At 42.2% G+C, this 17,732-nt stretch overlaps 1 protein-coding gene across 1 annotated transcript in view; it reads left to right on the top strand.

Annotated features, from left to right (window-relative positions):
* LOC139385864 (KAT8 regulatory NSL complex subunit 1-like) overlaps window positions 1-17,732 on the top strand; it is a 90,072-nt gene that overhangs the window by 14,331 nt on the left and 58,009 nt on the right. The window contains 4 exon segments of the mRNA XM_071131141.1: window positions 10,033-10,360; window positions 13,388-13,860; window positions 13,918-14,361; window positions 16,656-16,746. Coding sequence (XP_070987242.1) covers window positions 10,033-10,360; window positions 13,388-13,860; window positions 13,918-14,361; window positions 16,656-16,746 — 1,336 coding nt within the window.

The raw sequence follows: 17,732 nt of genomic DNA, 5'->3' as shown, positions 1-17,732 counted from the left end.
TGTATGTATGTATGTATGTATGTATGTAGATATATTTACACTAAAATTATATGGGGGATTGGAAATTATGCAGACAATTACTTTGATGGAAGCAAACATCTATCTGCAATATTAAAGCTGATCCAACCCCTAAAATTGTTGGTTAATGGATTGTAAGTAAGCATTTCACTGTAAGCTGTTGGGTTCGGTACACGTAACACATGCAATTTGATTTGATTTGTCTACTTCCAACTTCCATTTGGAGGATTTCTTTATACTACACCCAGATTATTCCTGTCCACAGGTCCGTATCATAAAGACACATCTATACCACAACAAAAGCAAATTAGCTATTTTTTAACCATTCGGGAAGCTTATACAATGCTATATTCAAATATTCCTTCCTTTTTGGTTTCTGTTGCTGACCAATCATTTACATATTTACAATGTAAATAGGTTCTATTTGAATTAGTATTCATTGTTTGTGTCTCATACCCTCAGATATTGACAGGGTTTCTTTTCCATCACTTGAGCACACAGAGTAACTCCCTGTAAACATACAGTAAACATCTGGTTTTTCTGAAATGTCGTCAACGTATATTGAGATGGATGAATTGGCTTTTATCATAGTCAATGGGCATCTGGCTATTCTCAACATATTGGCAAACTTGTTTTTTGCTTTCTGCCTTTTCTGTCCACCGCGAGGCAGAGAGGGTCTCAAACAGCCTGTGAAGTTACTCCTGGGATTCTTGGTTTGCTGCACCACAATTTTCCTGGTCTCTCTTATCACGGTGGAATGCTTGTGGCTACTCACTGAAAGCACAGAGTTCCGGTATGTTGATGCATTTGTATCGTTTGCTGCATTTACCAGCATGTCAACCTCTGTTTGGCTGAATTTTTTCTACTACACCCAGATCGTCCCAGCCCAGCGAGCTCTCTTCATCTGGGTGAAGAGGAACATCAAAATCATAATTTACTGGGGCCTGTTTGTCGACAGAGTTTTATTTCTGTTTGACTTGGCATCAGTCATTTATTATGTCACCATTACCGAAGGAAACGATAACATCACTTACACATCCACAAACGACACTGTTTCTGGCTCTACAGATGGACTGTATTACACTGACCTGGTGTGTTTCTATTCCAAAATGATCTACATGTTTTTTTGTCTGTGTGTGATGGTGGGGTCGAGCTGGGTCACAGTGTGCTACCTGCACAGACACATGAAGCGCATGAAAGAGAGCGGGAGCCCCTTCTCCTCTCCCCGCCTGCACAGTCAGATGAGGGTCACCATCACTGGGATCCTGCAGGGAATTCTCTACTTCCTTTGTGCGCTGTGGATCTTCCTTAATATCTTCAGCGACAATTACCCCTCCTCTATAAAATTTGACTATAATACTTACTACACTGTCATCTCTCTCTACATGTTTAGCACCACTGTTAACCTTGGTATCGGTCAGTCTGTTTTCAGACAGAGGGCAGCTGATATTTGGCTCAAAGCTCAACAGGCTGCAAGGTCATTGAAGTTGTGTGGATGATACTGTCACTGTGGACATATACATGTAATATAAATGGTAGTAGCATCTGTCGACAGACGAGGAACTTTGTTCCGGTATGCAGATTTTACCTCACTGTTGATTTGAACAGATCATGATTTTACAGGTGCTTGAGTCTTTCTAATTTCTAAAGGGAAAGGGACATCTGGCCGCAGACTTGCCCGAAACTGGTTGAGAGTTTCGGTTTATAGAGCTGGAGACTTTGCTAGTCTCGTTAGTACATTTTATACCATGTCTCCACCAGAATTTAATTGAGCATCTGACGCAATTCCGCAAGATTTTAGTTCTGGGTGTCTGAGATGAATGTTACTGAGACTACAACAGCAAATATGAAATACAGTTGATTGACATTAAAGTAATATCAGAAACCCCATAACTAAAATAATGTGAAATGGCATCAGCTACTCGTTGCTGTCCATGAGAGGTGAATATTTTAAAGTGGTAGGTAGTTCACTTTATTAAATCTGGCCCATAATGTAGATATAATGTGATAACCTATTTTCAATTTTACAAATGATTTACATAGGGGTTTAATTTATTTTAAATGTAATTTTGGTTGACTGGTTGACTTGGCCCTGTGTTTTCCATCTGTATCCTAGATGCAAACCAGGTTACGGTACATTTAAGGTGTTTTCCATATCCCAGCATGTGCTACACTGTACTTCATGTGTTTTTCAATCATAAACTCCTTCAGTTGGGCATCTATCAGTTTTGCAGATAAACATTAAAAAGAGGGATAACTCATTCCAGGTGATTCAGTAATGATATTATATTTTTAAGCCATTATCATCTGATACCGATATGAAGGACGATATACCGTGCCTCCCTAATAGATATACCTCAGAAAACTGTGAATCTGTGAGATGGACAAGATCCCTTCAGAATTGTTGTTGTCCATCAGGCCCCAATAAAAAGTTACAATGTAAATAGTTTATGCTACTTTGACTTTGTTCTTTTGTTGCCTGAGTGAGACTCCCCTGAAACCCCTGGCACTGGTGAGGTGTTGAGCATTTGAGCACCTAGAAGTTGAGAGAGGAGATATCACTGCGAACATGTTCCATGCAACATGCCTAAATCAAGATGGATATCTTGGCCTTTGCCATAGTCAATAGGTCATAGATTCCTCTTCACTGAACAGTTGGAGCTCTGCTTTGCTGCTTCTCTGAATGTGGGGTACACTTTATCCTCCAGTATTTCAACCTCTATTGGCAAGTTTTTTATACTACACCCAGATTGTCCCAGCCCAGCTAGTGCGCTTCTGGGTGAAGAGGAACATCAAAATCATCATCTACTGGGGCCATCATCATCTACCCCCAAGCCATATGACTGCTAAATAGTTATGTGCTTAACTTTTCTATTATTTCTTTCTCTTTGCATTGTTGGGAAGGACCCGTAAGTACACCTCTTGTTTAGGAAACGTGATGAATACATTTTGGTTTTATTTTATTTTATTACACAAAGGAGGCATGTCTTTGTCATGAAAGAGAGTGGCAGCCCCTTCTCCTCTCCCTGACTGCACAGTCAGATGAGGGTCACCATCACTGGGATCCTGCAGGGAATTCTCTACTTCCTTTGTGTTCTGTAGATCGTCACTGATTTCATCAGCTCCAAAATTTCACCTAGTTCAGATTTTGACAATAATTTGAATATTTTCCACACAGTTGTCTCTCTCTACATGCTTGTCACCACTGTAAACCTGGGTATTGGTCAGTCTGTTTTCAGACAGAGGGCAGCTGATATTTGGCTCAAAGCCCAACAAGCTGTAAGGTCTTTGAAGTTGTGTGGATAAAGGATGAAACAATCGCAGTTATAAGACATTGTGTTAAGATAAAAAGGAAGATAAAGGGCCAGCTTCATGGACACAGATTAATATCAGATTTAATCAATATTATAATGGCACCTTGACTTCATATTCAGTACATTGCATCAATTATTTCTGGACTATGATTAATAATCTTCCTCTGGAAATATTGAATCACAGAACATAGGCTAAGGGTTAAATCTGGGATTTTATTTGTCCATAAAATTAAATGTTTAGTTCTTGGTTTTTCTGCAAATTCCCACATATAAAATATCCTTCGTTCCAATTAGGTTTCTATGTATTTGTATCGCAAACCATTTTTGAGAAAATCATTATGAAAGTGGCCATTTCATGCCATTTTTGGATCTACACATGTCTCTTGTAAGACCCTATGATTACTGAACCGTACACGAGACAGACACCATCTTGATGTCATTATACACCTTATAATGTGCTCTAAAATATGGAGCATGACTAGGTTCTGAAATACAATTTTTCACATACATGTATTTAATATGTTAATTTTAAGACATTGTTTGGAACAATATACTCGACTAGTACATCCAATTTACAAAGTGGGTGCTATAATACTTTTAAAGTTATGATCTATTTTATGAGCAGCACCAATACAGTGAATGTGAAGATGGATCCAAACGGGATCTCCCTCTGCTGGTGATTTGCAGAATGTGATTGTTTAAAAACCTATAATGTAAATGTCTATCTATAAAATGACTCATATTGTCAAAGGTAGCAGAGCACCCACTCTGGAAATGTCACATGTTTGACGAGTATATTGTTCCAAACAATATCTAAAAGATTAAGCTAAATCAAAAAGTACTTTTGAGATATTAATATCTTTAATGTCAATTGTTTTTTCCAGAATCTAGACATAATCCATATTTTAGTCTGTATCATATGCGGTTCATGGATGACAGCGTCTCACAATAGGCATGTATAGGTCTAAAAAGGACCTAAAATAGCCAGTTTCACCATGATTTTCCCCAAAAATTGTTTCTGATACAAATTTTTAAAAGCGTATCAAACATTCTTCCTCCCAATGAGATTTCTATGTGAGAATTTCCTGATCAATCGGAGATACTCAAAACATTTTTGGGAATTCCTGCCGTGGAATGGCCCATTTATTTAATCTGGGTCTTCGAAACTGATCCATTAAGTAGGTTTTAATGTGATAACCATGCTTTCTCTTTTACAAATGAGTCATTCAATAAATACATGTATTTATTTATAATAGTTCATAATTGCAATAAGGCACCTCAGGGGTGTGTGGTAAATGGTATACCACACCCCCTCGAGCTTTATTGCTTAATTAAAGCATGGCATTGTTGAATACTCAATTCTGATAGGCTAGAAGGGCATTCCACAGTGTGCATTATTTCCCTATAAAGCATGGTATAATTCAGTGACTATGGAGTTCATTCTTACATTGTTCTATGTTTGAGCTGTTTTTGAATCCAAAAGTCAAATTACAAACATTATTAATTTGAACGTAAGAACGTTTTGGACATTAAATGTGGAAAATTGTGCTTTTGGTTCATTTGTAACAAAAAAGGTGTGTGAATTTGCTTTGTGTGCTATATAAATAAATAATATAGAACAGAGTAGGTTATGTTGCCTGTATTTTCATTTTGGGCTGATGGAGACTTCAGACAACCAATAGATCTTAGTGACATTGTCACACCCTGATCTGTTTCACCTGTCTTTGTTCTTGTCTCCACCCCCTCCAGGTGTTGCCCATCTTCCCAATATTCCCCTGTGTATTTATAGCTGTGTTCTCTGTTTGTCTGTTGGCAGTTCATCTTGTCTGGTCAGGTCTTACCAGCATGCTTTCCCGTCTTCCTGTTTCTCTAGTTCTGTTTCCTAGTTTTCCCGGTTCTGACTATTCTGCCTGCCATCCTGTACCTGCCTGACTCTGACCTGATTACGAACCTCTGCCTGCCCTGAGCCTGCCTGCCACCCTTTACCTGCCTGACTCTGACCTGATCACAATCCCCTGCCTGTCCTCGACCTGCCCTTTGCCTGCCCCGTGTTAACAATAAATAATCTGAGAACTGTACTATCCGCCTCCTGTGTCTGCATCTGAGTCATATCCTGAGTTGTGATAGACATGGAGAACTATACAGTTGGTCTATTTGCTTCTGAGTTAAACAGCACAAATCTCTTACATCATTTTTAAAGTCTATGAACGTGTAAGATAGTGGACCACACAGTCTATGTCCGCAAGGTGGGAAGCATCAGCATGATTCAGGTGCAAAATGGTGGTATTTATTTAAGTGGTGCGTAGAAGGAATAAAAATATGAAAATATGTAGGCCCACAAAACATTAACTAACAGACATAGATTTATACTTGACTTTCAAAATAACAAATTACTTCCTCACACAGCTGAGTTAAAGAGAGCCCAGTACTGGGACAACATGTCACTTATACCTCAAATGTGCAACCTGACAAAAGTTCAACCTCTTACAGGTCTTTTTTAAATTAACGTCAGCAATTCCTTCAATCTCAATTGTCGTCATATCACTGGCTAGGACATAACTTCATACATACATTCAACAAATACATCTTTATTATGACCTGGCTATATGATGATGATTTGCATACCACACCCCCTGCAGGGCAGTGGGTGCCATGAGCTCTTGGGGACCCCCTGGAGGTTGTGGCCCTCCCCAGATGGCCATGAACACGTCGTAAACCATCGCAAAACATCGGATTACAGAAAATTGTGAAATAATGAATGCTTTGGTAATACATGTAACTATTTATTTATGAATATAGTTTATGTAATGCTTTTTGCAGACTCGAAACACTGATCAAAGCCAACTTTTTTGCTTCGTTACCCATGAATTGAGGTGTCTTTAAAGTCGTGGCCCACCATAAGGTTTGACCAAAGAACAAGTCAAAAATATTAATAAAACTTCTTCAAAACATTCAACTGAATGTAGTTTTGAGTATGGCTTTTTGTGACCAATTTTTATACATTTTCTGTGTAATTATGAAGCTATTTGTAGCAATGCAGAGGTTTTTCTGGATCAAAAAGGGGCATAGATGGTGGCCATGGCAGGGGGCGTGGCAATGGGCACAGTTGGTCGAATACGTGGCTGAATTCTGTCCAGACCCTGGGAAAGACATTTTGAGAACCTTATCTCGGCACCCGGATGTTCTAGCTGTGTCTGAATCCTGGCTTAGGAAGACCACCAAAAATTCAGACATTTTAATTCCAAACTACAACATTTTCAGACAAGATAGAACTGCCAAAGGGTGCGGTGTTGCAATCTACTGCAAAGAGCCTGTAGAGTTCTGTCCTACTATCCAGGTCTGTACCCAAACAATTTGAACTTCTACTTTTAAAAATCCACCTCTCTAAAAACAAGTCTCTCACCGTTGCCGCCTGCTATAGACCACCCTCTGCCCCCAGCTGTGCTCTGGACACCATATGTGAACTGATTGCCCCCCATCTATCTTCAGAGCTCGTGCTGCTAGGCAACCTAAACTGGAACATGCTTAACACCCCAGCCATCCTACAATCTAAACTTGATGCCCTCAATCTCACACAAATGATCAATGATCCTACCAGGTACCTCCCCAAAGCCTTAAACACAGACACCCTCATAGGTATCATCCTAACCAACTTCCCCTCTAAATACACCTCTGCTGTCTTCAACCAAGATCTCAGCGATCACTGCCTCATTGCCTGCATCCGTAATGGGTCAGCGGTCAAACGACCTTCTCTCATCACTGTAAAACGCTCCCTGAAACACTTCAGCGAGCAGGCCTTTCTAATCGACCTGGCCGGGGTATCCTGGATGGATATTGACCTCATCCCGTCAGTAGAGGATGCCTGGATATTTAAAAAAAATGCCTTCCTAACCATCTTAAATAAACATGCCCCATTCAAGAAATTTAGAACCAGGAACAGATATAGCCCTTGGTTCTCCCCAGACCTGACTGCCCTTAACCAACACAAAAACATCCTATGGCGTTCTGCATTAGCATCGAACAGCCCCCGTGATATGCAGCTGTTCAGGGAAGCTAGAAACCATTATACACAGGCAGTTAGAAAAGCCAAGGCTAGCTTTTTCAAGCAGAAATTTGCTTCTTGCAACACTAACTCAAAAAAGTTCTGGGACACTGTAAAGTCCATGGAGAATAAGAACACCTCCTCCCAGCTGCCCACTGCACTGAAGATAGGAAACACTGTCACCACTGATAAATCCACCATAATTGAAAATTTCAATAAGCATTTTTCTACTGCTGGCCATGCTTTCCACCTGGCTACTCCTAACCCTGTCAACAGCACTGCACCCCCAACAGCAACTCGCCCAAGCCTTCCCCATTTCTCCTTCTCCCAAATCCATTCAGCTGATGTTCTGAAAGAGCTGCAAAATCTGGACCCCTACAAATCAGCCGGGCTAGACAATCTGGACCCTTTCTTTCTAAAATTATCTGTCGAAATTGTTGCCACCCCTATTACTAGCCTGTTCAACCTCTCTTTCGTGTCGTCTGAGATTCCCAAAGATTGGAAAGCAGCTGCGGTCATCCCCCTCTTCAAAGGGGGGGACACTCTTGACCCAAACTGCTACAGACCTATATCTATCCTACCATGCCTTTCTAAGGTCTTCGAAAGCCAAGTCAACAAACAGATTACCGACCATTTAGAATCTCACCATACCTTCTCTGCTATGCAATCTGGTTTCAGAGCTGGTCATGGGTGCACCTCAGCCACGCTCAAGGTCCTAAACGATATCTTAACCGCCATCGATAAGAAACATTACTGTGCAGCCGTATTCATTGATCTGGCCAAGGCTTTCGACTCTGTCAATCACCACATCCTCATCGGCAGACTCAACAACCTTGGTTTCTCAAATGATTGCCTCGCCTGGTTCACCAACTACTTCTCTGATAGAGTTCAGTGAGTCAAATCGGAGGGTCTGTTGTCCGGACCTCTGGCAGTCTCTATGGGGGTGCCACAGGGTTCAATTCTTGGACCGACTCTCTTCTCTGTATACATCAATGAGGTCGCTCTTGCTGCTGGTGAGTCTCTGATCCACCTCTACGCAGATGACACCATTCTGTATACTTCCGGCCCTTCTTTGGACACTGTGTTAACAACCCTCCAGGCCAGCTTCAATGCCATACAACTCTCCTTCCGTGGCCTCCAATTGCTCTTAAATACAAGTAAAACTAAATGCATGCTCTTCAACCGATCGCTACCTGCACCTACCCGCCTGTCCAACATCACTACTCTGGACGGCTCTGACTTAGAATACGTGGACAACTACAAATACTTAGGTGTCTGGTTAGACTGTAAACTCTCCTTCCAGACCCATATCAAACATCTCCAATCCAAAGTTAAATCTAGAATTGGCTTCCTATTTCGCAACAAAGCATTCTTCACTCATGCTGCCAAACATACCCTTGTAAAACTGACTATCCTACCAATCCTCGACTTTGGCGATGTCATTTACAAAATAGCCTCCAATACCCTACTCAACAAATTGGATGCAGTCTATCACAGTGCAATCCGTTTTGTCACCAAAGCCCCATATACTACCCACCATTGCGACCTGTACGCTCTCGTTGGCTGGCCCTCGCTTCATACTCGTCGCCAAACCCACTGGCTCCATGTCATCTACAAGACCCTGCTAGGTAAAGTCCCCCCTTATCTCAGCTCGCTGGTCACCATAGCATCTCCCACCTGTAGCACACGCTCCAGCAGGTATATCTCTCTAGTCACCCCCAAAACCAATTCTTTCTTTGGCCGCCTCTCTTTCCAGTTCTCTGCTGCCAATGACTGGAACGAACTACAAAAATCTCTGAAACTGGAAACACTTATCTCCCTCACTAGCTTTAAGCACCAATTGTCAGAGCAGCTCACAGATTACTGCACCTGTACATAGCCCACCTATAATTTAGCCCAAACAACTACCTCTTTCCCAACTGTATTTAATTTATTTATTTATTTTGCTCCTTTGCACCCCATTATTTTTATTTCTACTTTGCACATTCTTCCATTGCAAAACTACCATTCCAGTGTTTTACTTGCTATATTGTATTTACCTTGCCACCATGGCCTTTTTTGCCTTTACCTCCCTTCTCACCTCATTTGCTCACATTGTATATAGACTTGTTTATACTGTATTATTAACTGTATGTTTGTTTTACTCCATGTGTAACTCTGTGTCGTTGTATCTGTCAAACTGCTTTGCTTTATCTTGGCCAGGTCGCAATTGTAAATGAGAACTTGTTCTCAACTTGCCTACCTGGTTAAATAAAGGTAAAATAAATAAAATCAAATCAAAGAGAAAATGTTGCAGCTTTGAAGCTCTTCCCTATAATTCTACACATTTCGTCATGGATCATGGAGCTAGTGCTGATTGGAATATGTTTCGAGACTACGCCAATAACATTAGAAAATGCATTGGTGACATTGTCCCCAAAGTGAGTGGTCGCTGCTTCCCCAATCAAAAGCCTTGGATTAACACAGAGGATGGTTCTCAATTCAGCACAGGGCTACTGCACACAGAGGCAATCCTGAAGTGCTTTGAGAGGCTGGTTACGGCACACATTAACAACACCAGGCTAGACACCCTAGACGCACTCCAATTTGCATACCGCCCCAGTAGATCCATAGATGATGCAATCTCAATTGCTCTCCACACTGCCCTCACCCACCTAGATAAGAAGAATACCTATGTGAGAATGCTGTTCATTGACTTCAGCTCAGCGTTCAATGCCATTGTCCCCTCCAAGCACGTCACCAAGCATAGGACTCTGGATCTGAACATCTCCCGTTTGCAACTGGATCCTGGACTTCCTGACAGGCCGAAGCCAGGTGGTGAGGGTAGGCAACATCACCACCGTCATTCTGACCCTCAACAGAGGGGTGGGTGTATGCTCAGTCCCTTCCTCTACTCCCTGTTCACCCACGACTGCGCGGCCAAGCACGACTCCAACACCATCATCGTCACGCTCCCATCTATATCGACGGGGCTGAAGTGGAGCAGGTAGAGAGCTTCAAGTTCTTTCGGTGTCCCAATCAATAAAGACTTAAAATGGTCCATTTACAAATGCACAGTTGTGATGAAAGCGTGGCATTTCTTCACGACTGTGCGTTTGTGTTTGGACCATGGAGGTTGAAAAAGTTTCCCCTTCAAATCCTCAAAAAGTTCTACAGCTGTACCATTGAGAGCATATTGACTGACTGCATCACAGCCTGGTATGGCAATAACACTGCCTTCTATCACATTGTGCTACAAAGGGTGGTGCAGGTAGACCAGTACATCACTGAGGCCGAGGTTCTTGCCATTCAGGACATCTAAATCAAGCAGTGTGGAACGAAAGCCTGGAAAATTGTTAAAGACACCAGCCACCAAGCCATCGACTATTCTCTCTGCTTCTGCATGGCAAGCGGTACCGGTGCATCAAGTCTGAGACCAAGAGGCTCTTGAACAGCTTCAATCCTCAAACAATAAGACTGATCAACAGCAAACATAATAACTACACGGACTATCTGAGTTAATCTTTATTGACCTTTTTAGTTTTACACATTCACAGGGCCCTACACACTTACACACCCACTCCATCATCTGCTCACTCACACATAATATACACATACATTTATACAGACTCCACACACACACAACCACTCACATGCTATACATGCTGCTGCTACTGTTTATCTTATATCCTGTTCCCTAGTCACCTTACCCCTATTCATATCTACCTCCATCACTCCAGTATCCCTGCACATTGTAAATATGGTATTGGAACCAGTGGAGGCTGCTTAGAGAGGACGGCTCATAATAATGGCTGGAACGGAGCAAATGAAATGGCATCAAACACTTGGCACTAGTGCATGTGACAATACAACTTGAAACTTGAAAATACAATTTTTCAGATTTAAAGCTAATTTCCTGCTATTCTATACATTTTGCCATTGAGCTAAGAGAGAATTTTGCACATACAGTACCAGTCAAAAGTTTGGACACCTACTCATTCAAGGGTTTTATTTTTACTATTCTCTACATTGTAGAACAACAGTGAAGACATCAAAACTATGACATAACACATATGGAATTATTTAGTAACCAAAAAAGTGTTAAACAAATACAAAGATATTCTTCAAAGTAGCCACCCTTTGCCTTGAGGACAGCTTTGCACACTCTTGGCATTCTCTCATCCAGCTTCATAATGTAGTCACCTGGACAGCATTTAAATTAATAGGTGTGCCTTTTTAAAAGTTAATTTGTGGAATTTCTTTCCTTCTTAATGCGTTTGAGCCAATCAGTTGTGTTGTGACAAGGGAGGGGTGGTATACAGAAGGTTACTACATGATTCTATATGTGTTATTTCATAGTTTTGATGTCTTCACTATTATTCTACAATGTAGAAAATAGTAAAAATAAGGAAAAACCCTTGAATTACTTGGTGTGTCCAATCTTTCGACTAGTACTGTGCATTTCTAAGCATTTTGACATTACTAATACTGTGTTCTTATGCTCAAACATAATCAAATCAATATGGGTATGATTGTCTAGCTTTTCTTTTGTTGATTGTAAGTTCTCAAGTTATTATAGGCTATTATAAAAAAATATTTTGTTTCCATTTTATTTTCAAAATACTTTATATATGTTTTTATTCATTTAAGTTGACAGTGAAAGACTACACCATTGGCCGCGACCTACAACTGAGTCCCACAGTTTGGGAACCACAGGGCTATTATTTTAAATTGTGATACAATCATTGGATAAAACTAGAAAGTAAAAACCGTTCCAATGATTTCCTGCGACTGAATATGATTGGTCCTGGATGGCATGATATTTGCATAGACTTGCCACCACGGACAAATCCACGCCCCCAACCCTCACTCACTCAGGCAGCTACTCAATATCAAACACAGAGCAGCTGCGGTTCTATGGTCCTATGGAAATAGCTGGGCTGTTCATTGACTTGTTTGAGCCACTGCCATCCATGGAAATAGGACTGCGGAGAAAGGACTGTCAACCGAAAGATCTTCTGATAAACTATCTAGCCATACGTTAACGGTTACCGGTTTATGTGTCAAATGAGGAGAAAAGCTTAGCTTGTCACAACACAAAGTAAGTGTCACGACTTCGGCTCCTCTCCTTGTTCGGGACGGCGTTCGGCGGTCGCCGTCACCGGCTTTCTAGCCATCGCCGCTTCATTTTTCATGTATCCATTTGTTTTGTCTTGTTCCCTGCACACCCGGTTTTCATTCCCAAATCAATCTACATGTATTTATTCCTCATCATGTCTTTGTGAAAGATTGTTTGTTTGTGTTTATTGTTGACGCGCCAGAAATGGTTTGTTTTTTTCCGTGGAATTTTCACAAAGATGTTTATTACTAAACATAATTCTTGTGACTGTTTTGCACGTTTTGAACTTTTGCCTCAATAAAGTGTGTGCCTGTTCACAAATCTCTGCTCTGCTCCACCTAACTTCGCTACCAGTACACACACACCTGACAGTAAGGCTCCAATAATATTTTTTTCCGTGGATCCTGTCGATTTTCATTCAAGGTGAGTAACGTAGAAAGAAGATGGCCGATAAGTTATTTGTGTGTTCCAGAAAGCTGTGAAACTTATTTGATTTACGCCTGCCAACGGCCTTGTTGTTCGGTACTAGCTATTTATGTAACTTAGCTAAATAAATCGATTAGGTTGGATGTCTCTCTGCAGTAAGACAATTGTTAATGTAATCCATTTCCTCCTTGTTAGTTCATTGACTTGTTTGAGCCACTGCCATCCATGACGTAAACTAACAGTGCAGTTAGGTGGCTAATAGTGACAGTGCCAACTACTAGTGGTTTGTTTCTTTCGATCGTCATTGTTCTCTCTATAGGTAAGCTAATATATCCAACTACCTTAATGTTTTTCTACCCATAATTTGCTGTTTTTAGTATATCTAGTTCATTTTCAGGTTGGAGGATGAAGTGCTGATAGTGTTTTATTATTTGGCCTAGGGAAAGTCTGAGGCCGATCTGACAACCCCTGGTGTGACAGAGAAGAGTGAACGGCCCCAGCCCTGACCAAGCTCTCCAAAGACGCCCATGGATTCCACTTGGCGACCAATCTTGCCCTCAGCAACATGGATGCAGATGGGGCAATGCTCAACATTGAGTGTGATCGTCAGTTGAAACTAAAGGAGGGCAGCTATGCTCAGAATGTGTGGCTGAACTTCTCCTCTCTGCCCTTTCTGGACACCTTTTTCTCTGACACGAGTCTCCTTGAGGTTTCAGAGTCGCTCCTGTCCCCTCTGCTACAGGCCGCGGCTGAACAGTACAACACAGTGCTTCTCTCCAGCCCTGGTTCCCTGTGCAACCTCTTGTTCCTCAACAAAAACCTGAAGAATTCCCTGGCGGACTGTCCAGGTGCACAAGACATGTATTTTGTTCCCGTCACTGAACACAATAGCCAAGGTGTGGTTCAGCAGCAGTGTCAGCACAGTGGCTATGGACCAGATGGCTATGATATCCCCCAGTCACATACAAAACACTGCCAGGGGGATCTCATGTCCCAGTACAACCCTGCTGTCCCCACACCTGGCATAGCGAGGCAGGAGGAGGGGGACACCATCAGCACAGACACAGCTCTAGCCCAGCCATGGACCAAAAGGACTAAGAGCCGAGGCTAGGAGCAGCCTGTGACTGCAATGGTGGAGGAGGCAGTGAGAGAGCAGACACGGTGGCATCTCTCCCAACAAGCAGCCCTGTTCGGACAGACTGGGCGGATCCAGAGGAGGCTCCAGGCTCTGCTAGGGGACCACATCTCTCGCCACTGCATCTTCCAGCTGGAGGGTCTAAAGAAGAGGCAGGGCAGGGAGACCCCGGGTCCCCCCTCACCCCCAGCTGACACCAAACCCTTTGATCCAGCCATGGGGCAGAGACCGACAGGCACACAGAGCCGCAGGACACAGGGGCCTGCCCTACTGCAAACCTTCTCAGTCCCATCCTCTTCTAAAGACATCCAGGAAACACAATCTGTAGGTCAGTTGAGTAAGAATGGTAGTGTTGTATTTCAGGCTTTACTGGGATGCAAAAATGTAAAGTCAAACTTGAAAGTCACAGCTCTTCAAGGCCATTCTGCTGTCAATGTTTGTCTGTGGAGAGTAACTGGCTGTGTCCTCGATTTTATACACCTGTCCGCAATCCACTAATTTGTGAAGTGTGTCAACATACTTTTGTTTATATAGTGTACTTCTGTCGGTCAATTTCTTAAGCTAAGACAGGCGGGAGGAGGGGGCGCTCCAAACAATAGGTACCATAACGTTGGATGCCAACCGGCGATAAACCCCACAAGAAGAGGTGATGGTGAAAATGGTAGACAGTGGCTTTCACCCTCCACTGTCGGGCACTGTTTTCCCGCAGTTTAGCTAACGATGACGAGGGCAGGCGGGAGCGAAGGACACTGTGCTTGCTAGCTAGCTAGTCCTACGGAGGACTCCAGTACAGAGCAGGTGAAAGTGACACCGTGTGTCAGTTACCTAACTGGCAAGTTAGCTAGGACACAGTGTTGCACACGTTTAAACAGGGAAGTTATTTACTGCTGCTCTTTAATTATTTGTTATTCTTATCTTACTTTTTTAGGTATTTTCTTAAAACTACATTGTTGGTAAGGGCTTGTAAGTAAGCATTTCACTGTAAGGTCTACCTACACCTGCTGTATTCGGCGCATGTGACACATACAATTTGATTTGATTTGAATATCACGTCGAACTCGCCAAATCAACCAAAAGTCGCTGGGGCAGCCTCAAAAAGTAGCTACATTTGCCACTATACTCGTTTACCAATAAAAGTTGCTGGAGGGGTCTGGAACCTCTAAACCTCTAAATCTATCTACAAAGTCGGTAAGTTGGCAGCGCTGAAACTGACTCTGTGGGAATAGGTTGGGTTGTGTTTCGGAGGACGCATGGCTTTCGACCTTCGTCGCTCCCGAGCCCGTACGGGAGTTGTAGCAATGAGACAACATAGTAACTATTAACAATTGGATACCACGAAATTGGGGAGAAAAGGGGCTAAAAATAAAAAAAAATCTGCCAAAACCATGTACACACTCATTGAATAGGTTATGCATTCACCTGTATTGTGAATAGCCCTATGCTACATCTTGATTTACCCAGTTTATCAAGAGATTTACCATTCAAATAAATTGTTACCATTATGTAGTTAGATTTGTAAAAACGAGGTCTAATTGATTGTATAATTAATTATTTAATGCATACATTGCCGTCTCTAAAAAATGTTTGACGTAGAACATTATGATATAATATTGAACTCAAAAGATGCTCAACGATTGAACAGCGTAGTAGCTGAGTTTATCCGTGTGGATCAAGTGCCATTCTGTGACTTTGTCTTATACTGTGCACATAGTTTTTTTGCCGTGGGATTGGTTTGGTATCGTGCAATCGGTATAAAAGTAAATATCCTGGTATCGCGACAATACTAGTCAGTGACTGACATAATGAGAAAAAATGCTGATGCACAACCAAATTTTGAAATTCAACCTCTCAACAGTAAGTCAAGACCCTGACTTTTTATTTTTATTTTGTTATTGATCTTCGGGCCTACAAAATGGGCTGCCAGTTGCCCATCCCTGTTCTAAGTCCACAACAATGTGTAAACCACATCAGTAGACCACTTTAGAGGTCTGGGAAAGATCTAAGAATTGTAGATTTTGGGATGTAGCTTGTTTGGTTAGCAATGTTTCACTAGCGTTCATGCACCATAGGAATCGCAGGAAGTCTAAGTCATCTTCATGGACACGTACTTGATGGAACATTCTTTCGATGTCTGCCATCATGGCCTAAATCTTAGCAAGACTCCTATAAGCGTGTTTGCCAGGTCCGAGCCTTGAAGGAGTCCACTGTTGAGAGATGTTCCTTTATAGGATGATGAACATTATAGGATGATGAACAGGAACACCACTCGTATTGTTCCTTTGTGCTTATGGTGAACACCATGGTGTGGTATGTACCATACCTTGCCTTTCTCTCTGAGGAGCTGTTCTTGTGGTACCTTCTCGTCATAACCTTTTGTTATCTTCTCTTCCATGAAGCCTTTGTACTCTGCAGCGTAACCTTCGTCCTTCTTGAACTTCCTGATAATATTTAGAACCCGCTGCTCTGCCATGTCACGATTGTTTGGCAGGACTACATCTTTGTTGCGAAAGGGCAACGGTAAGTAGTAGTGACGGTCTTTGAGGGTTATGGAGCTTGATACTATCTCCATAAACTTACAATCCTCAGCTGACATCTCACTTTTCTCTTCATGCTCTCTTTCAGGGAAGTCGTGGTTGTACGGATTTACAAGAAGAACCCCCAGGTCGGCCATTGAGATACGACTGGCCATCACCGTAGGACGCCCAGATCCATGGTACAATTGTTAAGAGGAGCGTTCATCACACAGTTTTCACTGCATACAGTCTGTTGCCTTGGTTATTAATGATTTGCCAGGGTGCCATTGCCTTCGGAGCATTTACGCCAATCAGGAGTTTGACGTCGGCATCAATCTCCTTCAAATTAACCTCTTTCAGGTATGGCCACCTTTTGAGATCTTTCTGAGTGGGAATATTCTCTCTTGCCACTGGGATCTTATTCTGGGTGTAGACCTTTGGTAATGCAAGAAATGTGTCGCCTTCCACATTGCCAATCTCTAATCCAGATATCTCAAAGCTCTTGGTAGGACTCTCCTGCACCATTGTGCGTAGCAGAATTTCAGTCTCCCTGTCTTTAGCTTTCAGCTGCCTCATGAGTCTCTCCGTACAAAATGTTGCTGAGCTACCAGAATCGAGAAATGCATCGGTTAACGCAGACTTACTTCCATTTGCAATCTTTACTTGAACTGGCACAATTGCAAGTGCACAATCTGTACCGGCCCTGGCATCTTCACCAGCTTCCAGTGAAACAAGAGCTCTGCTGACAGTCTCCTCCCGCTTTACTGCTACACCCCTCGTATCTGCCTTCAGAGATCTAAATCTCTCTCTCCCTTTAATGTGCAGGATAGCGGGGTGCTGTCTTTGACAGCTCTGACAGGTCATCATTCTTTTACATTCTTTGCTTAAGTGTCCTCTCATCAAACAGCCAAAACAAATGCCTTTTGATCTCAGAAACTCAACCTTGGTTTGTTGGCAGTCAACCAATAAATGCTCACCAGCACAAAATACACATGAGATACTGGGAGCATCAGAAGGGTAGGTGCCTGGTCTCTTTACTTTGAATGTTTGTTCTTTTAGAGGTTTTTCAGAGTCGCAATCTGCCACTGCAGCTAATGCAGTGGCCAAGCTGCTTCCCCTACTCTTAGACTTGAACTGCTGTTTAAAGTCTGCTGCTGTTTTGTTATTTAAAAACGTTTTGTTAAAC

This window comes from Oncorhynchus clarkii, chromosome 3, assembly GCF_045791955.1.
Source record: "Oncorhynchus clarkii lewisi isolate Uvic-CL-2024 chromosome 3, UVic_Ocla_1.0, whole genome shotgun sequence".
Classification (NCBI taxonomy): domain Eukaryota; kingdom Metazoa; phylum Chordata; class Actinopteri; order Salmoniformes; family Salmonidae; genus Oncorhynchus; species Oncorhynchus clarkii.
The sequence above is the reverse complement of the archived record's forward strand: the minus strand, read 5'-3'. Positions and strand labels throughout refer to the sequence as shown.